General features: G+C 44.5%; 1 protein-coding gene across 11 annotated transcripts in view; it reads right to left on the reverse strand.

Moving 5' to 3' along the window:
• LOC109906613 (VPS10 domain-containing receptor SorCS2) overlaps positions 1-26,167 on the reverse strand; it is a 327,683-nt gene that overhangs the window by 53,223 nt on the left and 248,293 nt on the right. For all 11 annotated transcript variants that reach the window (XM_031792219.1, XM_031792224.1, XM_031792216.1 and 8 more), the window contains exons 4-8: positions 13,927-14,091; positions 10,318-10,391; positions 8,432-8,496; positions 5,329-5,447; positions 2,047-2,134 (exon numbers count right to left, since the gene is read on the reverse strand). In XM_031792219.1, the coding sequence (XP_031648079.1) occupies positions 2,047-2,134; positions 5,329-5,447; positions 8,432-8,496; positions 10,318-10,391; positions 13,927-14,091 (511 nt within the window). The remainder of the gene's footprint in view (positions 1-2,046; positions 2,135-5,328; positions 5,448-8,431; positions 8,497-10,317; positions 10,392-13,926; positions 14,092-26,167) is intronic.

Genomic DNA, 26,167 nt, shown 5'->3' on the forward strand with positions numbered 1-26,167 from the left:
AGTCAGACAGCTGAAAGTAGCACGGATATGTGCTCAGGTGTGCAATCCTACGCCAAAAGCACAGGATTACTTTGCAGAAACCTACTGTGCTATATTCCCTGTGTAATGCCACTTGCTGGAAGAGCTAGCATCATCCGCACAAAGGGAAGCGGACGATTTGCCTACGTACAGTGGGAAGAGGGAGACGGATGTCATCTTCACTTATTTGTGGACTGGCGACAGGCCATAACTGAGCGGAGAAACGCTCGCAAACGGTTAGCATGTGGGCTGATGTCTCTGTGGGAGAATAAGACTCTGCTGCACCTGTCAGTGTGCGGCTTGGTGCCGCACCCGACGGCACAGCATAGCAGACTTTCTAAAGAGAGAGAGAGACAACAGACAGTATTCTCCCATTCACTCCCATAGAGACGAGCTTCAAGGCACATCCACGGAGGCTTCCTGGGGTCGACCCCAAAGCGCGTCGGGGTGGAGACGGGTGGAAAGACGACAAACAAAAAAAGGAGGAGGAGTGCGAGGAGAGAGAAAGACAACGCGAGAGAGGAAGTGAGGGAAAGAGAGGAAACAGAGACTGGAAGAGAAACGGCTACCCACAAAGCCTGTCACCATAGAGACATAAAAAAAGAGAAGAAAGGAGGGGAATATTTTGAGAGAGTAAGAAGTTGAGCGAGATACAGGGCTGGAGATGGTGTTGATAGAGAAGGAGAAAAAGAGAGGGAGAGGGAGAAGAGGTAAAGTCTGCAAGAGAGAGACGGAGGAAGTGAGAGAGAAGGAAAGAGAAACAGAGGCTGGAAGAGAAAGAGATGACGATCGCTTATGATTTCACAGTCTAGCAGCTCTTCAGACTAACAAACAAACAGGGTCGGCAGAGGCTGTTAACAACTCCATAAATCCAGGAGGCCCAACTTCACTCTTTGCATCATTCAAAAGCTTCTCAATAATTCACAGTGGAAAACAAGAAGCTCAGCAACCACAGCTAGTTATCTCTCTCTCTCTCTCTCTCTCTCTCTCTCTCTCTCTCTCTCTCTCTCTCTCTCTCTCTCTCTCTCTCTCTCTCTCTCTCTCTCTCTCTCTCTCTCTCTCTCTCTCTCTCTCTCTCTCTCTCTCTCTCTCTCTCTCTCTCTCTCTCTCTCTCTCTCTCTCTCTCTCTCTCTCTCTCTCTCTCTCTCTCTCACACACACACACACATCACACATCTCTTTCACCTCCCCGTCTCTCTATCCTCTTCATCCTGCCCTCTCTTACCTAAAAGCTCAGAGTGGCCTATCTGCTCAACCAGCTGCTAAAAGGAAATATGTAGCGAGAAAAGGAAGACTGGGGCGGTAGAAAATCATGACTTGACTCAGCAGACCTCTCCATGGCCTCCCCGACACCTAATCAGAGGGCTCCGCTTCCCGTGCTCTCTCTGATCCCCTTAGGATGATACAGTACTTATTAAGACAAGCCCTGCTTCAGCGATCGGTCAAACTGCTGTGGTAAGCAGGAAGGAGTGGTGTGTGTGTGTGTAACTCAATCACTTTCCCCTTCCTTAAAGAGCGCAAAAGGGCCTGAGTAATCAAACACAAGACCCTCAAAGTGGTATGGAGGTAGAATCTAAGTCATTCCAGACACACTCCGTCCCTAGTGTGTGTGTCTGCGTGTTGTGTTGTGGGTATGCGCGCACGCGCGTGTGTGTAGTTTGTGCTATTTTCCATACACTGTCCCTAGAGTGTGTGTGGTATCTTGTATGCGTGTGTGTGGGTGTAAATGACGTTGCCTGTTGCTTTTTCTCTCTAGTGAGGTAGAAAGCAGAAGAGTCCGCTCTCCAATCAATGCTATTCAATAACACTCAGCCAGTGCCACGCTAACACCGTCTACTGAGCCACAGTCACCGACAGCAAAGGTTCCTATTTGCAATACGGTGTATTGCACCATATTGGGAGCATTTCACTTGTATTGTGCAAGGTTGGGGTCAATTCCATTTCAAGTTACTGTACCTTGACATGAAGGGAACAGTATGTCATTTCTATTGTGTACAGTTGGGGTCAGGTCCATTTCATGTACTGTACCTTGGTAGGGCGTATTTAGGGAACCTCATCTGGACAAACTCATTCCGTCGGTATGAAACGTAGTGCTTGGTGCGGTTTCCTGTGGTCACCTAGGTAACAGAGAGGGAGAGAGAGAGAAACACACACACCATGTCAATGACTAACTCAATGTCTCTCACACCACGATCCTTATGACCGATCCACTTATGACCGATCCTTATGACCGAAGCAGAGAGCGACAGAAGGAGAGAAAGAAATAGAAACAAGGTGAGAGAAAAGGTGCACACCAGTAACCTAACCACCACAGGTGAACGGGAGGTGCACCATCTGTTATTCCCTGAAGAGAGAGATGAGCTCAGCAGAAATACAGTTCCTCAGCAGAGAGAGAGAGAGAAAGAGAGAGAGAGACATAGAGACAGAGAGAGAGAGAGAGAGAGAGAGAGAGAGAGAGAGAGGGGAGAGAGAGAGAGAGAGAGAGTGAGAGAGAGAGAGAGAGAGAGAGAGAGAGAGAGAGAGAGAGAGAGAGAGAGAGAGAGAGAGAGAGAGAGAGAGAGAGGGAGAGAGAGACAGAGAGAGAGGGAGAGAGAGGGGGAGAGAGACAGAGAGAGAGTGAGAGAGAGAAGGAGCGAGCGAGAACGAGCGAGAACGAGAGACAGAGAGTATGCAAATCCCAGCAGGAGGCTTCTGGGTAATGATGAAGTTGTGCTGTCTCATGCTGAGGTGGAATCATCCAATCAGAGAAGATGAGTGCTGACCCGGTTAAAAAAGCCCATCGACATCATATTTTACAGTATGGGGGAAGTGTGAACGTTTGTTAGCACTGTGAGAGATCAGTGGTGTCAGCTCAATACCTTCTGCTTGGCTGTTTGTGGTAAGTGGGAAGTAGTGATTTAGGATCAGTTTTTCCTTTCAGATAATAATGAACCAGACAGGGGTGACCAGATCCTAGAACAGCACTCTTACTTTGAGGCGTTTTGTGAATACGAGGCCCTGATCTCACTGGTGGGAAGTAGATGCAAGATGACCAAACTTTGAACAATATCTGCCGAGCTAAGCTGAAGACCAGTTTATTCAGGCCAGCGACGTAGAAGTTAAGCTGGAATGTTTTTCTGTGGATGGTAAGCTAGTAGGTGTATTTGCCAATGCCAACACTGGCGCTCTCTCTCACTGTTTGTCTGAGTCTGCATTTCCATACAGCTCAGTATCTGATACCCACCCACCCCACGGACACAAGCATACCGTTGGCATGAGCATCTGTCATTTCACTCGTGTATGTGTGGGCGCTTCTGAGCTGGTTACTACACGTGTGTGTCTCAGTGTGTGTGTGCTTCTGGGCATTCGAACAGTATCTGCGTGTGCTTATTTGCATGTGTACAGTATATAGTCAGGTCCCAAAAGTATTGGTACCCTTGAGCAAGTCACTTAACCCAAAATTGCTCCTGTAAGTCGCTCTGGATAAGAGCGTCTGCTAAATGACTCAAATGTAATGAAGATTAACATTAACAGACTGTATAAAATAAACAAGACAAATACTGGGCTTTGTGGTATTCTCAAAACATGTTGAAAATTATATTATTTTAAATGAATACAATTGCTCAGAGAAAGAGATTTTGTTGAATTAACAGGTAAGCTTGTTTTTTTCTCTCAAAAAGACAAGGCTCAAAATGATTGGCCCCCTATTTCAATACATTTCAATACCTCAACTTGCAAGGATAACGGCACTGAGCCTTTAAAAGAAAACGTTTTATGAGATTGGAGACCACATTGGGAGGGATCCTCGACCATTCTTTCTAGATCCTTGATTATCCTTCATCTGTGCCGGACTGCCCTTTTCTATTCAAACCACATATCCAACGGGGGATTATAGGTCCAGAGACTGAGATGGCCATTGCGAAACTTTGATTTTGTGCTTAATTAACCATTTCCTTTGTGGATTTTGTGCTTATTGGTTAATTATCTTGCTGGAAGATCCACTTTGTGGCCAAGTTTCCGCTTCCTAGCAGAGGTTTTTGGCTAAAAGGTCCTGGTACTGGGTAAAGTTCCTGATGCCGTTGACCTTAACAAGGACCCCGGCAGGTATGGGGTTATTTCTTGCTGATGCGTCCTTATTTCGACGGCAAAGCCAACACTGGTGTGCGTGGCCAAAGAGCTTTATTTTCATGTTATCTGACCATAGCTGTAAAGGTTTTCGTCGTCTGAAGATGAGGAATCGGACCGAAGCGCAGCGTGGTTGAGTGTTCATGCTTTTTATTGGAACTGAACACTATAACAAAAATAACAAAGGGAATAACCGAAACAGTCCTGTAAGGTGCAAAACACTAAACAGAAAATAACTACCCACAAAAACCATGTGGGAAAAAGCTACCTAAGTATGGTTCCCAATCAGAGACAACGATAGACAGCTGTCCCTGATTGAGAACCACACCTGGCCCAAACCAAGAAATAGAAAAACATAGAAAAAAGAACATATAGAGACATAACAGGCTCCAATCCAAGAGCAAATGGAATTTAGCAAACTGCAGGCTTTTACGTTTGTTAGATGACAGGAAAATAGAGCTCTTTGGGCACACACACTAGTGTGTGTCTCTCTGTGTGTTTTAGTGTGTCTCTTTAATTAAGTATGTGTCTCAGTGTGTGTGTGTGTGTCTGTCTGTCTGTCTGTTTGAGTGTGTGTGTGTGTACATTTGCAAGTGTGTGTGTGTGCATATCTGTGTGTGTGTGTGTGTGTGTGTGTGTGTGCGTGCTTTGAGGAATGACTGTCCCCCTAACCCACATCCCTCCCAGCAGCCTAGTACTAGTAGTTAGTAATGCTCCAGGGATAATCCCTGGGGATAATAGTCCAATCTTTTGTTGCTACTGACCCTGCACAGGCCTCCACACATAATGAGATTTTTAAATGCTCCTTCCCTCCCTTGATCTCTCCCTCTGTCTCTCTCTCTCTCTCTCTCTCTCTCTCTCTCTCTCTCTCTTCCTCTGTCTGTCTCTCTCTCTCTTCTTCTCTCCATTTCTCTCACACACAATACTCAGATTGAGTAACATTTCTTTAAACCTTATTTGTAAATGCGCTCTCTCTCTCTCTTGCGCGCTCTCCCTCTCTCTCATCACAGAATAAGCTGGTGGCTGTAGCTACCGTACTCTGGGATCTCCATCATATGATGTACAATGTCCTAACAAGCAACTGTGCCTTCCTACCTGAATGCCAAAGCGAGTATATTAAGAAAGGGATACCATTGTGGCACATTAATAACCAAACAATTATGAAGACATATCACAACAACAAAGGGTTTTGTAAATGTCTCTTTACCTTGACAAAGATGTAGTCGTCTTGGACTGAGAGAGAGTTGTGGTCGATCTTCCCCAAGAACTGAGCCGTCACCATCTTGTCTGAGCAGTTCTGGATCAGACAGGTCACGTACAGGTACCCTGGGGAGAGAAAAATAAGACGAAAGTGAAACTTTCCGAGGGATAAACAGTGTGGATACAGTTGTAGTGTGGTCAGATTTAGTGTGCATGCGTGCGAGAGAGTGAGAGAGACCAGACAGACTGTAAGAAAAGGAGAGGCGGATATATTGAAAGTCATCAGGTAGACAGGGAGTGCTTTGAGTGCTGAGCTGTATTAGATATGGCACATCTTCACGAGGCGCCTTACTTCTCTTCCAGTCAAAATGTCAGGGGGATCAGGCGTAGCCTCCGACAGAAAGGCAGAGCGGGTTGGGTTAGCTTCTGTCGGAACGCTAAACCGTATTGAATTTCACACAGCAGCAGCTGCATCAGCAACAACAGTCAGTAGCGGCAAGCCCGCTGAAAACACATTAGCTTTCCGCCTCACAAGCCAGATGGAAGTGACAAGCTAGCGTTGGAAGAAAATGCAAACAGTCCAAAACACCACAAAATCAAACATTATCTTGGTGTCTTATGTTCTACTTTTTACCTTTTTCAAGTTGTCTCTCTTTCGTTCTTCTGTTGTTTATTATTGCTTAACTTTTGTTCCAGTCTGGCTGGCCGAAAATGTACTGCAATGCTCAGACGTTTAATCAAAACAGCATACGGGGAGAACTCATTAAAAGGCAATTAGATTGGTTAAGCATTCACTTCCAGCTTGTGACACGTACACTTATTCATACGGCGCAGACCTGCTAGACTCTCGCTGCCTGACCCGGCTGAGAGGGAAATAACGAGGAAATAACGCAAAACAACTGAAAACCACGTATCACGAAACCACGTAGCAGCTGGAAAGAGAAACTTCCGGGAAAGAACAGAGCGCAGGAAAAGAGCAGACGTTTTTTGGGGCCTTGACCGTCATCTCTTCAAAACATCCAAGACCACCACGGTTTCCGACATGAATTGTGCGTATAGTTTCAAAGATGGCGTGAAAGATTACGTGATAGTGTGAGAACAGGACGTTACGTCGAGTTTTTATCCCCCAACATGATTATGTGAGTCTACGTGCACTCGCTCAGTGTGCTGCTGTATGCATCTGGGTGTGTGACGAGACAAAAGGATGTCCGTGTGTTTGCATTAGCAGCCGTAACGCTCTCCACATCAATCTCCCCAATGACACACACACAGACCCTGCCAGTCTCCCAGCGAGCCTGCTTCCTCCATCAACCCATCACCTGTACCCCCTCCCCCCATCTATGCCCCTCATCACCCACCATCCCTGGGCACAGACCCTAAGCAAATCCCAGGATTTGTGTTAGAACTAGGCCTCTCCCTGGGGTTCAGCTCCACAATTTGACCAGGCCACCCACCATCCCCCCTGCTACCTGCCATCGTTTAACCTTGACAGGACCCAGGGTGACAGGGTGGCGCAGGGGGAACAGCTTGCCCTGGCATGCCTGGTCGCATGGGCCCCTCTAACCCATCCGTCTGGATGTATGAGCTGCCATACGATAGAGAGGCGGGGGAGGGTGGGGGAGATGGGAACCATGTGGCCCTGCCTAGCCCAGGAAAGAGCTCTCCTGCCTGGGCAGCTGGCCCAGACAGACAGACTCTCTGGTTCTCTGAAAAAACACGGCCGGGCTTGTTCAGGATGACAGGTTTCACACTCTGTCCGGTACACAATCAGAAAGTATAGACACATATATGGGATTTGGGAGTTGTTTCTCACTTTCTGGGGGAGGATGATGACACATTTTAAGTATGACACTTTGGTGACTTAATTTTATCAGGAAAACTGTGTTAAGTAAACAAGGTATTATTAACATGTCCTCTCCTTCCTTTGTCCTTCATTTGTACTTCCTCTCCTTCTTTTTGTGCCTTCGAGTCTCAGACTCTATACTTCTCCTTGTCTACACTGTGGGATTGCGGGTTGTGAAAGTGTCCCGAACACATTCTAACACATACAGTACCAATCAAAAGTGTGTTTTTCTTTATTTTCTTTTAACATTTTCTACATTGTTGAAGTAGTGAAGACATCAAAACTATGAAATAACACATATGGAATCATGTAGTAACCCAAAAAAAGTGTTAAACAAATCAAAATTCTGGGACCAGTGGGTTTGGCGACGAGTATTAAGCGAGGGCCAACCAACGAGAGCATACAAGTCGCAGTGGTGGGTAGTGTATGGGGCTTTGGTGACAAAACTGATGGCACTGTGATAGGCTGCATCCAATTTGTTGAGTAGAGTGTTGGAGGCTATATTATAGATGACATCGCCGAAGTCGAGGATCGGTTGGTAGTTGTCATGAGTTGGACCCAGAGTGAAGGAAAAGCAGCCAACAAGTGCTCAGCTTATGTGGGAACTCCATCAATACTGTTGGAAAAGCATTCCAGGTGAAGCTGGTTGAGAGAATGCCATGAGTGTGCAAAGCTGTCATCAAGCCAAAGGGAGGCTACTTTGAAGAATCTCAAATATAAAACATTTTAATTCACTTGACACTTTTTTGGTTACTACATGATTCCATATGTGTTATTTCATAGTTTTCATGTCTTCACTATTATTATACAATGTAGAAAATAGTGTACCTATGTCCCAAATTTTGACTGGTACTGTACATTCTAACATAGGCATGCAGACACACACAAATGTTTACATCTGGGCACAAACGCACACAACCATCCCCACCCCCCACACTGCACACACCTATTCCCCTTGGTGGGTCGTGCAGAGCTAACCTGGCTGGCTGATGATATGATAATCCATGGTAATATAATATAATGTTAATATCCTATAATGATATGATAATCCTGGTGCCTGTGGGAGTTGAGTGAGGAGTTGAGAGCGTTGCACAGGCAGACTTGTCTTCAAGGGAGAGGAATGGCATGAGAGAAGGGTAGTTGAGGGTAGCAACGTGTGTTTAGGGGATTCGAGAAGAATCGCATTTGGTCTGTGAGAAAAAGGTCAAAGATGTAGCTCACAGAATCCATCCAGACATGCGTGCACACTGAAAGAAGTGCACCGTACCTCCACTTGTGTCCTGCATCTCCATATGCACCAAGTCAGGGTCCACATCTACACCAGCCACAGACCTGAGACAGAGGAGGTTAGTATTAAAGTTGGCAGCTGGGGCAAACATAACCAAACTTGTCATGCACTTAACCTCCTTTGCTTCCCCTCTCTCCCCCCCCCCCCCCTCCCTCTTCCTATCGTCACTTTCTCTCTGTCCTCCTAGTAAAGTGAATCTGATTAGAAGTCGTCAGGGAAGTCTGTGAAATCTCCCCAGCTCTATAAAGATATAGGTGAGATATAAAAACCTCCATTGCGCTCCCTATAAAGAGGCTTTATGAGCAATTAGCAAGCTGGGGAAGAGAGGGAGAAGAGGGGGTAGGGAAGAGGAAAGGAGGGAGGGAGAAATATAGTGAACAAAACTCCTTCTGGAAAAAAGTTGCATTCTATTTCACATGTTTCCTTGCGTCCTATTCTCCTCACATACTGTGTCATTCTCTGAGTTGTGTTTCCTGTCTGCTCTTGGCCTCAAGCAGCATACGAGCCACCATTTCACCACCCATAATCAATTCACATCTGTTCTATTTCATGAGATAGCCACTAGCCAGCAATGCTTTACACAAGATAAATAGTTGAAATACCTCTCAACCCAACTCTGAACGTGTCGAGAAAGTGGTACAAAGCACTAGTGTCTGGCGTCCATCTTGTCGGACGGACCACCCTGCCAGATAGAAGCTGACTAGCTCTTTAAAGTGTTCCTGATTTCTAAGGACCCCAGACCACTCTTCTCTTCCGCTCTTTTAGGAGCAGTAGGCCACGCAGTGAGGATAAAGCTATTCCAGACCCAACTATTAGCTAATTCTGGCAATTCGGAAAGCACGGATGCTTTGAGAGGATTTTTCAGGGCCAAGAGTTTTTCTTGGTCAGGTCATGTGGTCAGAAAAAAAAAACTCTGGGTCCTAATGTTTTCTAGCGAGAGAGAAATGTTTTGCTTGTCCATATGACTTGACTAGGAACAACTCCCTAGGCATATCACTTCTGTGTCTCTGTTAGTATTTTACATCTCATTACATACTCGCTATCAGACTGTTTGGGGAGTCACTGGCCAAAGCAAAGTATATGTGGTGATATTTTATTGCTAGTCAGTGGTTAGGGATACAAATGCGGTGCTTGGATTACATATATGGTACGTAATCTTTTGATCTCTCATTTCCTACAGCTAGTGCTAATACATACATCATAAAAAAAGCCTTTTTCTAATGCCTTTGTAATGGTATCCATATGTGAAATGCAATGCATTGTAAAGTGTAAGGGAATTGCCTCTATACCCAGATCTGGGATCAGTTTTACATCTCAACTGATAGTGGGGGCGAAGGTCCGATTTGTGTGATCCTGGATCAGATATTAGCCACAACATCTGCTTGACTCAAAACAGACTTTGGAACTAACCTATCTATCCTCATACAGTAAGATGTGCTGGGGATGATTTGGTGTTAGGTACGGACAAATGTCCAGGTCTCAACACTAATGGCTTTACAACCACTGATCTGGATCCAAGGGGAACAGAGATCATTTCTGAGAGGCGAGAGCAGCAAACAGGCAGGAATTGTCTCTATGACCTTCTGGGTACACTCAGAACAGGAGGGAGGGAGGGAGGGAGGGAGGGAGATAGATGGATAGATAGATAGATAGAGAGGGGTAGAGAGAGAGAGAGAGAGAGAGAGAGAGAAAGGGGGGCGATGCAGAAGGAGTGAGGAGATAAACCTGAAATTGAAAAACTCTCTAACCCTTGAGTTGATCACAGCTACATTTTGTGAGTGAGGGTGTGACAATGTAAAGGCCAGAGTTACAGTACTGTAAAGCACGTGGGAGACATACTGTAACAGGAATAGAAAATCACTGACCAATATATCCTGTCCTTGGTCACTCGTTCCTGCATTAGAGTCCACTTCCGGCCCAAATCCGTGGACACATACAGCTTTGAATAGAAAACAATCAAACTATCAAACAATGAATTTACACCAAGGTTCTTTACAACAAAGTTGTAGCTAATGTCATAGATTGATATGATAAAAAATAGTAAATGCCTGACAAAACAGGAGTTTGGATAAAGAGGTGAAATGGATGATTGTCATGGCTTTTCATCTCAGTATTGGTGATTTTATGGTGTCAGAACATCCCTCAGTGTGTAGTAAATTGTGCTGAAGAACATCCCTCAGTGTGTAGTAAATTGTACTGAAAAATATCCCTCAGTGTGTAGTAAATTGTGCTGAAGAACATCCCTCAGTGTGTAGTAAATTGTGCTGAAGAACATCCCTCAGTGTGTAGTAAATTGTGCTGAAGAACATCCCTCAGTGTGTAGTAAATAGTGCTGAAGAACATCCCTCAGTGTGTAGTAAATTGTGTTGAAGAACATCCCTCAGTGTGTAGTAAATTGTGCTGAAGAACATCCCTCAGTGTGTAGTCAATTGTGCTGAAGAACATCCCTCAGTGTGTAGTAAATTGTGCTGAAGAACATCCCTCAGTGTGTAGTAAATTGTGTTGAAGAACATCCCTCAGTGTGTAGTAACTTGTGTTGGAGAACATCCCTCAATGTGTAGTCAATTGTGTTGAAGAACATCCCTCAGTGTGTAGTAAATTGTACTGAAGAACATCCCTCAGTGTGTAGTAAATTGTGCTGAAGAACATCCCTCAGTGTGTAGTAAATTGTGCTGAAGAACATCCCTCAGTGTGTAGTAAATTGTACTGAAGAACATCCCTCAGTGTGTAGTAAATTGTGCTGAAGAACATCCCTCAGTGTGTAGTAAATTGTGCTGAAGAACATCCCTCAGTGTGTAGTAAATTGCCCTGAAGAACATCATTCAGTGTGTAGTAAATTGTGCTGAAGAACATCTCTCAGTGTGTAGTAAATTGTGCTGAAGAACATCCCTCAGTGTGTAGTAAATTGTGCTGAAGAACATCCCTCAGTGTGTAGTAAATTGTGCTGAAGAACATCCCTTAGTGTGTAGTCAATTGTGCTGAAGAACATCCCTCAGTGTGTAGTAAATTGTGCTGAAGAACATCCCTCAGTGTGTAGTAAATTGTGCTGAAGAACATCCCTCAGTGTGTAGTAAATTGTGCTGAAGAACATTCCTCAGTGTGTAGTAAATTGTGCTGAAGAACATCCCTCAGTGTGTAGTAAATTGTGTTGAAGAACATCCCTCAGTGTGTAGTAACTTGTGTTGGAGAACATCCCTCAATGTGTAGTCAATTGTGTTGAAGAACATCCCTCAGTGTGTAGTAAATTGTACTGAAGAACATCCCTCAGTGTGTAGTAAATTGTGCTGAAGAACATCCCTCAGTGTGTAGTAAATTGTGCTGAAGAACATCCCTCAGTGTGTAGTAAATTGTGCTGAAGAACATCATTCAGTGTGTAGTAAATTGTGCTGAAGAACATCCCTCAGTGTGTAGTAAATTGTACTGAAGAACATCCCTCAGTGTGTAGTAAATTGTGCTGAAGAACATCCCTCAGTGTGTAGTAAATTGTGCTGAAGAACATCCCTCAGTGTGTAGTCAATTGTGCTGAAGAACATCCCTCAGTGTGTAGTAAATTGTGCTGAAGAACATCCCTCAGTGTGTAGTAAATTGTGCTGAAGAACATCCCTCAGTGTGTAGTAAATTGTGCTGAAGAACATCCCTCAGTGTGTAGTAAATTGTACTGAAGAACATCCCTCAGTGTGTAGTAAATTGTGCTGAAGAACATCCCTCAGTGTGTAGTAAATTGTGCTGAAGAACATCCCTCAGTGTGTAGTAAATTGTGCTGAAGAACATCCGGTCCAGTAAGTCAAGCCAGAGAATTCCACAGTTCACCTACCTCAGTCCAACTTCTATTAATCTTAGTTGGTTATTCCGTGTGTGTGTGTGTGTGTGTCAGTAGGTGAGTTTGGTTGTGTGTGCATGTGTACCATTGATCGGCTTAATAATGAATATGTATTGATTTGCTCACCAGGTATCCCAGCAGACATAAACAGCACAAAAAAGGTTTCACCAGCAAGCCTGCACACATTCCCTTACTGCCACACACACACACACAGACACAGACACAGACACAGACACAGACACAGACACAGACACAGACACACAGACACACAGACACAAACACAGACACACACACACACACACACACACACACACACACACACACACACACACACACACACACACACGGCTGGAGTGGAAAAGATGTAATGGCATGAAATACATCAGACACATGGTTTGATACCATTCCATTGCCTCCGTTCCAGCCAATATTATGATCCGTTCTCCCCTCCGCAGCCTCCGCTGACATGCACATAGGGTATTGCAAGTGCATACACACTTTAGCAGAAGACCACAAACCTTTGCAAACACCGAATCTCTCGCTGAAATCCAGAAAGCCCAATTTAATCGATAGGATCAAACGTAATAAAACCGGATTGGCTGAACCAAGATAAATCAAACCTGACCACAGCAACATCTCCAAAGGATAACCAATCGCAAGGGGCATTATCTCACCAATCATCTCTCCCATACAAATATATGAATTCTAACAGGCGTTTGAAGGAGAGGGGGGCCACCGTAGGCCTCCCATCTCTTTCTTCCGCTAAATGATTTTTCTGTACTGTTAAATGACTTTTTTTACTCTCCATCTGTAGCCTGGCCATATGGAACAGATTAAAACCTCATTTAATTTCTTGTTTAATTAACTCTAAATGATTCAAGTGGAGGTCCCTCCATTTTCTGTTGCTACTGTGACTGTGAGTTATCTGAGGAGAGATCGGAGACGATGCCAAATGTGACGCAGAACTGTCCCTTGACACTGACCTAGGGTCAGTTTTGTGTTTTACTACCCCAATGGTTATGGATTTCAAAACGGTTGGGATCTGGGGAAGGTAAGCTGATCCTACAGAGATCTGTGACTAAGGGCTTTTTTTTCTCCACTGTACGTATAGTTGGTCAATTCAACACACTCCGTATTCTCCACACTGTAGTCTATATCATTACAACCACGCTGAATAAAACAGCACAAAGTCAAAAAAAAATTCATATTTCACACATATATACACAGCATGGGTGAACTTTTTTTCCCGCATATCCCCCTGAGACACCCTTGGAGACTAAGGTCACGGCAAGCCATTAACAATGTCCCCTGTTCAAGGGGACATTGGCAGATTTTTCAGCTTTGTCGGCTCGGGGATTCGAATGAGCATCCTTTCAGTTACTGGCCCAATGCTCTTTCCGCTAGGCTACCCACGCCACACAACATGACACACTACGTTTGCTAGGGCAAGGCTATCCTAGCTGTGCATTAAGTAGCACTGTAAAGGGAAAGTATATCTGTCCAAAACAAGTTCGCTGCTCAAAGTATTTTAGCATATTTACATCTATTTCTGTTAATTGTGATCTCATAGAAATGCTATGAACATGAAATAGAAATAGATGAAATAGATATCCCCACAAAAGCACAATTATCTCTAATTATGACATTGACTCACCTTTCCCTCCTTGCAGTAAGCCAGCACCTTGTCCTCCTCCTTGGGGTGGAAGAGGAGGGTCTCCGCGGTGAAGGAGAGGGGCTGTCGCTGGAACGAGGAGCCCTCGTCTGTACTAATGAACAGCATCTGGTCACGCTCGTTAATGGACGAGCTCACTAGGATCACCTGACAGAGAGAGGTCAGAGGTCAGAGGTTAGAAGGGAGATAAGGATAAGGTCCGTACTGTATAGGGTAATGTTAATGTGGTAATGTTTGATTTGGGTTTCTGGGGTTGAAATGTGGTACGTGTGGTAGGGGTGGAGAGAAGCACGCCATATTTCCAACCAGGGCCACTCTCAAGGCTTTACTCCGTGGCGACACCATATTGATGATCTAATATCCCCTTTCATAGCTCATAACAGGGACACGTTAAACAGGGGAACTCCGAGCTTACCATCTCACCAATCATCATTAAGTGTTGGACACACAGAGGTAAACCACCTCAAGGGCTGAGCAACACAAAACGTATTATCCAATCAGATCGCTCAATATTCTGTCATCTGCAATAATCAGACATAAGGGAACAGTCGGAGCAAGATGGGGAAAATGTTTGTCTACATTTTGCATACAGACTGAATTTGGGCCAATTAATTGCACAAGCTAGCCTACTTCCTCTCTCTTCCTCTCACTATTGCTAGGCCCCCCATGCCTGCAATTAAGCATTACTTAGTGCCTCCCGAGTGGTGCAGCAGTCTAAGGCTTGAGGCATCACTACAGACCCGGGTTAGGGGAAGGTTTGGCCAGGTGGGCTTTACTTGGCTCATCAAACTCCTGTGGTGGGCCGGGCGCCTGTAGGCTGACTTCGGGCGTCGGTTGAGCGGTGTTTCCTCCGACACATTGGTGCAGCTGGCTTCTGGGTTACGCGGGCGGGTGTTAAGAAGCACGGTTTTGGTGGATCATGTTTCGGATGACGCACGACTCAACTTTCACCTTTCCCGAGCCCGTTGGGGAGTTGCAGCGATGAGACAAGATTGCTATTGGATATCATCAAATTTCGTGAGAAAAAGAGGGTAAAATAACCCCCAAAATGATGACGACATTCCTTAAGGCGCTCCGCTCTGCATCGCACTGGCTCCCCAATCCGGGCTGTGTGTTTGTGTGCTGTGTGGGGGTGCGCATGAACGCGTGTAGGGGTTGAGCGAGCCGGGTCTAAGCAGCCTTCTATGGATCGCCACGGTCAATTAACAACTCCTAGCCTGGCTGTTTGTTCTGCCTGCAGACAGCTGCCACACTGCCCCCAGGAGAGAAGGGACACTTCTCTTTCGTTCACAGAGATGGAAGGAACTGAGGAAGGACGGAGAGATGGAGGGATAGACAGCAGAAAGTGGAGGAGAAGTATCTAGGAATCTCAAAGGCCAAGAGACATACTTTGTTGTGTGTGTGTGTGTGTGTGTTCCCAAATTGCCCTGCTTTCCCTGGGGGACGCGTCCATCAAAATGTCCGCCTATTCCAATACCTCTTAAACAGAACTCACCCAGCTTGACCTGATGACTACTATGAGAGGACCGTTCTGACGTCACACACCTTAACCAAAGCCGGGTTCTGACCCTCTCTGACCTCCCCTTTATAACAACAGCTTACAGATTTGACTTTTTTTGTTTTGTTTTCCATTTGAGATAAGCAACAAAGCGTCATAAAAGTAGCAAAAAGTAGAAACTGAACAACAACTGAACATCCACAGTTTGGATCAGATAAACAACCTTGTGACCGAATAACCTTACAGACTGCCTGAAATAGTTTCGACCCAAGCTACTATTATTGGATTAGGAAGCGGCATCAAGGAACAGTATAGGCTACCCCTGGCTGCCTTCTATCCCATCCGTAACCTTCTGGTGTTGCAGTAACGCTGACACACTATGAATGGTGCTGTTGTCAAGCCGACAGGACACCCCGACCTCTTGAAAAGCAACGAAACAAGGCAAAGCAAAGTCAAACCTCAAACTTGGTCCTTCTCCCTGACTTCCCTCACGACGGCCACAACGACGAAGCCATGAACTTTGAGAAGTCCGCACTAGGACAGAGAAACTACAATAGTGCTGCTGTGCGGAGAGTCCAGACTCTCAGAATCAGAAGCTTTTCACCACAGCTGTTACTCAAAGTGGTTTCTTCCAATTCATAACTCAACGCTCACTCAGTACAGAGCTCCCATTGTGCGCCACAGATAAAAGCGCTCCCAAAAATTCCTGTGTCTACACTTGAGACGGCATAGTGGGTGTATGACACATTGGCAGAGTTATGATAATAGGAACATCATAGAAATGCCAGTACTGTTGGTAAACAATAACATTGAAAGTCACTTCCTCCCGGATCAATGTGTATTAGGTCATATAATCACTTATAAAAACGCATCTGCTCAGGTATATACGAGTACAGCCCGTGTTATCTATCTATAAAGATTCATGTTGTGTGTAAGGGGATGGGAAATGGTTTGATAGATGGTTGCGGGACAGATCTCAGTGGCTTGAGGACATACCACTGCCATTTGGAGGGATTAAGATATGCTAATGCCTTGGGTATACTTTACTGGGTAAACAAAAGTCCCCCACACAGTGGCACCATGGTAAGGCACCATGGCGCTCACACACACACACCTGTATCACAGATGTAATTCATCACACAAGAACAGTCTGACTCTTTGTCTGTCTCCTAGAACCCAGTAACGAAATGAAGACTCGTCAAAGGAACCTTACACTTACTGTCCCTGCTCGACCAACTGCACAGTAACACACGCACACACGCGCACACACACACACACACACGCACACACGCGCACACACACACACACACACACGCACACACACACACACACACACACACACACACACTTACTGCCCCTGCTCGACCAACTGCACAGTAACACACGCACACACACACACACACACACACACACACACACACACACACACACACACACACACACACACACACACACACACTCCTCCGCCTGAGCCGAGGAAAAACACAGAATCCTTCGGTTAGTGATTCTCTGTTGCCATTCTATAAACGTAGCTCCAGCCCAATTGCTTTCCACCCAATTACATATGCAAATTGTCAGTGTTGATTTTCAGTGAGAGCGCGGCCTGTGCAATAGGTGAGTGGTGAGCCGTGTTATGCTGTGAATAAACTAGAGAATAGTTGCTGTTGTAAGGATCGCCTGGGCGAACAGGAGTATATTGACATGACATTATTAATATCTCCCCAGGACTAGCTATGAGAAAGTACACAGCGCTATGAAAAAGTACACGACACCACGAGAAAGTACACGATGCTATGAGAAAGTACACCACACTATGAGAAAGAAATCAGCACCATGAGAAAGCACACGGCACTTTGAGAAAGTGCACGGCACTTCGAGAAAGTACACGGCACTATGAGAAAGTACACGGCACTATGCGAAAGTACACGGCACTATGCGAAAGTACACGGCACTATGCGAAAGTACACGGCACTATGAGAGAGTACACGGCACCATGAGAAAGTACACGGCACTATGCGAAAGTACACGGCACTATGCGAAAGTACACGGCACTATGAGAGAGTACACGGCACCATGAGAAAGTACACGACGCCATGAGAAAGTACACGGCACTATGAGAAAGAAAACGGTATTATGCGAGAGTACGCAACCTTATGCCCCCCCCCCCCCCCCCCCCCACACACACACACACAAAAAGGAAAGTCCCCAGGAGACACTCTGTATATCCAGACCCATAAACACTCAACTAATGTCGTGCACACGCGCGCAGCTATGTCCGCGTGTCACGCACACGTCAGACCCCGCCCAAGCGCACACACCGCACACCACTCAAAAGTGTGTTAGCTGTCCAGGGAGCAGGCTAGGTGATAAACGATACACGTTACACCAGGTAAAGGTGTGAGAGCCCCAATACAGAGTAGTACTAGAGGTGTTAGAGGTGTCAGGAAGCGAGAGAGAAAAGGGTCCTGAGAGCATCTACTACCCACAGCTACATTCCTAATGCATTAACCATGGCTCCGTACATTATGGATATTAGTTTCCAAAGAGGCAGGTGCATTTGTACTACACCGGTGGCGACTGGCAGGACACGGCTCGGCGGCTCTGGGGCTCCATCTTGGCTCTGCTCCATCGCTACTGAAGAACTACTGAAGAACTAATCTTTACCATTGTCATTACAAGAAAGAGAGAGAGGGAGAGAGAGAGTGTTTCCGGATGGGACTCTGTCTTGCCAAGTAGAGGGAGGAGGAGGAGTGGTGAGTCGGGCCCACTCTATGCTAACGGCTTGTGCCCTAGATTCCGCCTCAATGCCTGCTGGTGCCAAGAACAGTGCTTATCGTGCCCAACATCAGATTGACAACGATGTGCACTTTAACTCCCACTCTCTCATATGTCTCCTCAAACTCCCTACCATTCTGTCTGTTACTGTGTCTCCTCCTCCAACTCCATCTTTCCATTTCTGTCTAACTTCCTCTCTCACTCTCCTCTAACTCTCTCTCTCTCTTATGCTCAGCCTCTCCCTCTCTCTTTGAGATATCTCTCTAACTATCCTGTGGCTATTTGAGGTTCTGTCAGTCTCAGATTTTCTCTCTGTCCTTCTGATCCTATCTCCATACCCAGCGCTATCTGTCTCTGAGATTCCTCGCTCTGCCTCTCTCTCATTCCACAACCCATCCCCCCATTTCTCTCTCTCTTCCCCCTCTCCCATTAGTAGATGAAGGAGTTGTTCAAGCATGCTCTGGCACGTCCCTCTCCTTTTTCAGTTGCCTTCACGTGGTGCATGATGCAGAGAGAGAGAGAGAGAGACAGACAGAGCGAAAGGGAGAGGTGGATAGTTAGAGAGAGAGAGCGAGAGAGAGAGGGAGGGAGAGAGAGAGAGAGACATGGAGCGAGGGAGAGAAAAGAGAAAGAGAGAGGAGAGAGAGAGAGCGAGAGGGGAGCGGGAGAGAGAGCAGGACCACTGAGGAATTATTTCCGATGTAATCTCAGTGAGTTAAGAGTGTGTTCATCTGTGCGGATCCCTCGCTGCAGAGCTAGTGCATGCGGGAGTTTGTGTGTGTTTGCGTGTGCATGTGCCTCTGTGTGTTTACGTGTGTGTGTCCATACTGTATGCATAAATCCACCTGACTAATGTCCTCATAAACCCCTAAATGATGGCTCTTTAGCAGGTTTTCTCAACCATAACACACTTAAAACACAGACAGAGAGGATAAACTGACTTAGAATAGGCATTGCTGCAATAAGAATGCCAAATGGATTTAAGATATCGATGACTGCCGAATGGCGATTAGTTACCGTCTCTACGACAGAGAACAAGAGTGCACTGGATCACCCACACAGTGTGAAGGAGAGGACAGAAACAGGAGAAGCAAGTGAGGAGGGTGGGTTTGAGAGAGCAGAGCAGGACTTGGTCCGCTCTCCTGCCCTCCAGCCATAGAACCTGACACTCACACAGGCAATTTGTCCGGGTCAAGCCAAAGAGCGCAATCAGCGCCATCATAACCTACCCCTGTCACAAGCACTTACACTGAAGTCAGCTAGCAGGACAGGGGTGGGGGAACTACTGAGAGAGAAAGAGAGAGAAGGAGGGAGGGATAGAGAGAAAGAGAGTGAAAGAGAGCGAGAGAAAGAGAGAGAACCCACATGCTGACCTTGCAGGAGGATAAATCAAATGCCTTCCTGGCCCAAAAAGAGAGAGGGAGAGAGATGAGAAGGAGTGGGGAGATGAACAGGAACAGAGGTAAGCCCAGCCGGTGACCTTGCAAAAAGTGAAACAGAATACCTGCATAGCTAACCAGGGAAGGAGAGATATAGATGAGAGAGAGGGAGGGAAACAGACGTATTTTACACCGCCTATAGAAGGTCTACACTTATCTTGGATTTCTTCACGTTTTATAGTGTTACAAAGTGGGATTGATCTACACAAAATACTACTATAGTGTCAAAGTGGAAGATCATTTTGGGGGCGATTAATGAAAAGGAAAACACTAATATAGCTTGATTGTATAAGTATTCACCCTCCCTCAATACATGTTATAAACACCTGAGCAGCGATTACAGATGTGAGTCTTCTTGTGTCTCAAATGAGCTTTGCACACCTGTATTGTCCAATATTTGCCCATTATTCCTTTCAAAAAAATTGTTCAAGCTCTGTCAAATTGTTGGGGATCATGGCTAGACAGCAATGTTTAAAGCAGATTTAAGTCGAAACGTTAACTTTGCCACTCAGGAACATTCACGGTCTTCTTGGTAAGCAGCTCCAGTGTAGATTTGGCTTTGCGCTCTAGGTCATTGTCCTGCTGAAAGGTGAACTCCTCTCCCAGTGTCTGGTGTAAAGCAGAATGAAGCAGGTTTTCCTCTAGGGTTTTGCCTGTGCTTAGCTCCATCTCAAACAGAGTCTTTTGGTCGATGTCACGGTGGTGGATGCACACCGTGATGCAGACACCACCATGCTTGAAAACAAGGAGGCAGTTACTCAGGGATGTGTTGGATTTGCCCCCAAAACATAAGGCTTTGCATTTCGGGCCAAAAAGTCTCATCCTTTGCCATGGTTTTTTTAATGCTGTTTTATTTGAGTACATATGCACTTTCTTTTTGAATATGTGTATTCTTCATTCCACTCTGTCATTTGGGTCATTATTGTGGAGTCGCTACAATGTCGTTGATCCCATCCTCAGTTTTCTCCCGTCACAGCCATTGAACTCCGTAGCCGTTCTAAAATCACCAATGGCCTCACGGTGACATCTCTGAGCAGTTTCCTTCCTGTCCTGCAGCTCAGTTCAGATGGACGACTGTATCTCTGATGTGTCTGGGTGATTGAATACATCATCCACAGCATCATTATTCACTTGATCATGCTTAAAGATGTATTCAATGTCTGATGTGTTATTGTTACCCATCTACCAATCACTGCCCTTCTTTATGAGGCTCCCTGGTCTTTGTAGTTGAATTTGTGCTTGAAATTCAGTATTGACTGAGTGACCTGAGTGGCCTAAACAAAGTTGGTGAACACTTACGCAATGACTTTATTTTGAGTTTTTTTTAAATACATTTTTATTAATAATAATACATAAATAAATAAAACTCCAATTGACTTTGACATGATGGATTTATTTTGTGTAGACCAATGAAGAAGAGAAAACATGATTAAATCTATTTCAATCCCACTTTGTAACGCTGCGAAATGGGAAAAAAGTTCAATGGGTGTAAGACTTTCTATAGAGAGAAATAGCAGCATGAGCGAGACAGATATAGATAGTTAGAGAGAGAGAGAGAGTGGGGGAGATACAGAGAGAGAGTTGCCAGAGAGAGAGTTGCTTTAGTGTGTGTGCCTCTGTACGTGTGTCCATATTTTAGTGTGTGTGTGTGTGTGTGTGTGTGTGCGGCTAAAGTTCCAGACGGCTCCATGAACACAGGGGTCAGTCAGTAAGTGCCAGGTGGGTCGCTGGCAGCATTTATGACATGGGTCACCCTGTGCGCCTTCCCCCAGACTCGATAAAACCAGACTTTTTCCAGGCAATTTGTATCCGGGTTGCCAATGAACCCTTAGACAAAGCGGGAGGTCTGGTAAACATCTATTTTACTGCCTGCCTTTACGAATACGTATTTATTTGCAGGAAGGGCATTCAATACTAAGGCGCACACACAAAAGCAAATATTCCCCGCTGATACCAAATGAGTGTGTGTGAGAACGCAGCAGAGAGGCAGCAAAATGATTTATCCATATTTACATTGTATTTTCATTCTCCTTAATCCTAAATAGGCTAAATCAAGGAGGGAGATTGTGAATTCCTCACACACACACACGAGGCTACGGCTTGTAAACCGCAATTGATGTCGCAGGGGCCATGTTTTATGGGTAAACAATCGTTCCCTCACAGAGCGGAGTAAAACAAGCCAGAAACAGGTGTATAAGTGTTTTTATTGGCATATAATATTACCTTGAACAGTCTTGATTGTTTATATACACATTCCTGTGTGTTTTTGGGGCATTTTCAAACTTGGGTCTAATTTTATTATGATGAATGACTACAAGACTACAAGTTGTTCAGAACAACCATTTCTAAACCGTCATAGCCATTCATTAACAAATATATGGTAAGTGTCACTAACAGCATTCAATCAAAGCACGTTGCAAAAAAACGAAACGTTTGTTTCCTTGTCTATTTCCTGTATTATATATCTATTCATGATTGTGAAATCATATTTTTTGGGGTCAAACGTATTTCTCAATTGCATTGCTGTATCGCGAAAGTAAACAATAAAAACTACGATTGCAAAACAAAAACCAGAGCATGTTGTCTGGCTCAATTCTCTATTGTCGTGAGCCTGTGGAATAGCTGGTACAAAATGAAGGGCTAATTGTTCTCAACTATCCCAGTTAGAAACGTTGAAAGTACACATTGCATTTGCCAGCCGTAACATGTACAAGAAGGTTCAAATGACCTAATCACCTGAAGGTTAGCGAACGGACCTGAAATGTGGCTTTACGAATGAGCAGATATCTCATACGAGTACTTGGGAGTATGACTAGACGGTCCACTGTGCTTCTCTCAGCACATGTCAAAGCTGCAGGCTAAGGTTAAATCTAGACTTGGTCTCCTCTATCGTAATCACTCCTCTTTCAGCTCAGCTGCCAAACTGACCGTCCTATCCATGCTAGATTAAGGAGCCATCATTTATAGATCGGCAGGTACGGGTGCTCTCGAGCGGCTAGATGTTTTTTACTATTCGGCCATCAGATTTGCCACTAGTGCTCCTTATAGGACACATCACTGCACTCTATACTCTTCTGTAAACTGGTCATCTCTGTATACCTGTCGCAAGACCCACTGGTTGTTGCTTATTTATAAAACCCTCTTAGGCCTCCCTTCCCCTATGAGATACCTACTGCAGCCGTCATCCTCCACATACAACACACATACAATATCAGTCACATGCTGTTGTCATGTGGTGTTGCTACCATGCTGTGTTGTCATGTGTTGCTGCCATGCTATTGTGTTGGCTTCATGTAGTGTTGTGCTGTCTCTCTTGTCGTGATGTGTGTTTTGTATATATATATATATTCTTTTTAATCCCAGGATCGTCCCTGCAGGAGGCCTTTTGCCTTTTGGTAGGCGGTCATTGAAAATAAGAATTTGTTCTTAACCGACCTGCCTAGTTTAAATAAAGGCTAAATAACAATGAAAAAACAATCAGTAATTGCAGATAAGAGATGTCAGGCTGGGAACAAAACACATTAGCTCAATCATTTCACAGCCGTGTTTTTAGGCGTTCAGTTCAAGATAATTGCTATTAAAGCGGAAAAAGTGCCAGATACAAATATTAAGTTGACGCCAAGCTAATTCTCAGAATACAGGGGGAAAATACTGTCCTAAAAACCCCCAGATAAAATCAACTGTTTCTCTGCCTCTGAACATACCGAGCTGTTAGTCACTCAGGCAGTGTTTTGACTTGCCTCTCTGCTTCTGGGCGGTAGCCTAGCTAGCCCATGTGACGTGTGTCTCCTTCCTAGTGCCCAAGGGTACAGGAGACAGTGGAGAAAGTGGAGCAAACACACTCTGGTGCTTTGATTGATCTAGTTGAGGGCGAAATGATTATATGATTGACCTCTCTTCTCTGATCTTCACATCAAATCAAAGTGTATCTTGTCACGTGCACCCGAATACCACAGGTGTAGATCTTACAGTGAAACGCTTACTTACAAGTCCTAACCAACAGTGCAATGTTTAAGTTAAAAAAATAGGTATTAGATAAGTAAAAGAAATAGATAAGATAAGTTTTAAAAAAATAAAAAAAAGAAGCTAAATAAATAAAACTGTAGAATGACAGTGAAAATAACAGTAGTGAGGCTTTATACAGGTGATACCGGTACAGAGTCAATGTGCTCGGGGCACCGGTTAGTCGGGCTAGTTGAGGTAATATGTACGTGAACGTGTTAAAGTGACTATGCATAGATGATAAACAGAGAGGAGCAGCAGCAGCGTAAAAGAGGGGTTGGCGGGGTGGCGGGACACAGCGCAAATAGTCCGGGCAGCCATCTTGCTAACTCTAAAACTCATGATGACTCATCTCTCCTTCAGATAATAAGTGAAAGTGAAAAATAAAAATAAAAAAGACAGACAGAGAGAGAGAGAGAGAGAGGAGAAAAAGGGAGAAAAAGTGAAACAGAGAAAGAGAGCAAGAGAGAGAAAGAGTGAAATAAAGAAAAAAAAATAGAAATAGAGAACGAGAAAGAGAGTGAAATAAAGAAAAAATGTAGAAATAGAGAAAGAGAGAGTGAAATAAAGAAAAAATGTAGAAATAGAGAAAGAGAGAGAGAGAGTGAAATAAAGAAAAAAATGTAGAAATAGAGAAAGAGAGAGAGTGAAATAAAGAAAAAAATGTAGAAATAGAGAAAGAGAGAGTGAAATAAAGAAAAAAATGTAGAAATAGAGAAAGAGAGAGAGTGAAAAAAAAAATTTGAAATAGAGAAAGAGAGAGAGAGAGTGAAATAAAGAAAAAAACATAGAAATAGAGAAAGCGGGTGGATGAAATAGCGATAAGTGTGAGAAACAGACAGAAAGAATGAGTGAAATAGATAAAGGGGGAGATCAAATGTATGAAATAGATTGACAGAATGGGAGAAAGAGTGAGAGTAATTAAGAGATAGTCAAATCGAGAGGAAGTGATTGTCATGCATGACAGGGGGAGTTAATCGATGGTGGGGGCAGACGGAGAGGAAATTAGAGTGTTTGGTGGGAGGAGATGCCGCTGAGGAGACAGTGATTGTTTCTAGCCCAGGCTCAAGGCCTAATAAATGAGAGATGAAAACTGTTGCTGGATCAATGAACCAGTGGCACACTGAGTTGCATAGTCAGACTGACAATTTACTGTGCTTTTCAACTTTAATGGAAAAAAATTCAATTAAGGAGACTTTCTTATTGTGTCTTCCACTAAGAGCATAGTGAAAGAGAGAGACGGAGTGTAACATTTTAAATGGCCTCAGTGGTTTGGTTTTCTGACTAGTAAAAAGCTCTGATGTATTTAAGAAAAAAAATCTCCCATTCATCCCTCTCAAATATTCCACAGTAAGTTTAATCATTCCAATTCACCTCATACTCTGTGCCCTCTTAAAAGTCGGACTGTGAAAGTTTGGGATGGAATTTGAATGAGAGTGATTGAACGGCAAAAGTGAATATAACTGAAAATAGGACTGAAAAAGTGGAATAAAAAATCATTCATTGGGCGTGGACAAAAACAAAACAGGGATGGATGGTGTGCAGATTCTTGAGGAAGAAACTCTACCAAGGACCCAACATGAAATCCAACTTATTTCCTTCAGTGCAGAGTCCACAGAGGGTGGAGTCCAGGGAGCACTGCAAGCCAATGCATCTGAGCACTACACGATAACCATCTGAAATGGTCAAATGAGATGCTTCAATTGTGTTAATTCATCTGTATTAAACAGTTAGTTAACTTTTTAATTACTGTCACTGTTTGTTTTAAAGGACTATTGGAATACTGACCCTTAGCGGGCTACAATAGATCCTAATAAACAGTAAACTGGTTTGGTTAGCTGTGCATGCCCTGAAGTACACCAAATCAACCTAGTGTGTCACCAAATCAAAGTAATCAATTACATCCCACATTCACTATCTAGTCACTATCTAGTCTGTCATGAACATTTTCTAGTCACTCTGATACCTCTAGTCTACATTAGCGCGAATTAAAGTCACGCTGCTCCTCTTTGCTCTCTCCTCGCCTGCCAATCAAACTGATAACTCAGGGACCCCCGGTGTAGATAATTACGGGGGGAACAGGAAGGATCTTAAAACCGAGAGATTATTTCCAGCCATATGGAGAGTTGCGACTTTATCTGCACCGGTGGAAAAATTAGTGGCACTTTAAAAACCACTGAATTATACAACTGGAATAATTAGGGGGATATCCGGGCGTTGGTGGAGAGAGAGGATATTTAATTTCCACTGTGAGCAGTTAATTAACGGGGTAGGTCTTTTGTGTCGTGTGTGTGTGTTTGTGTGTGTGAGTGTGTGAGTGTGTGTGTGAGTGTGTGTGTGCGTGACGAGGGTTAGTGGAGGGGATAGAGAGAGGAGGTCCCCACGAATTGGACCATTGTGAGGAGAAGGGCGGAAAGTCCCTAGGGAAATGAGCTAAAACTGGCCAAGCATTTCTACCTGTGACTTTAATAATAGCATATTTTCACAGTACTGTACAACGTGAAAGTCT

This window comes from Oncorhynchus kisutch, linkage group LG16, assembly GCF_002021735.2.
Source record: "Oncorhynchus kisutch isolate 150728-3 linkage group LG16, Okis_V2, whole genome shotgun sequence".
Classification (NCBI taxonomy): domain Eukaryota; kingdom Metazoa; phylum Chordata; class Actinopteri; order Salmoniformes; family Salmonidae; genus Oncorhynchus; species Oncorhynchus kisutch.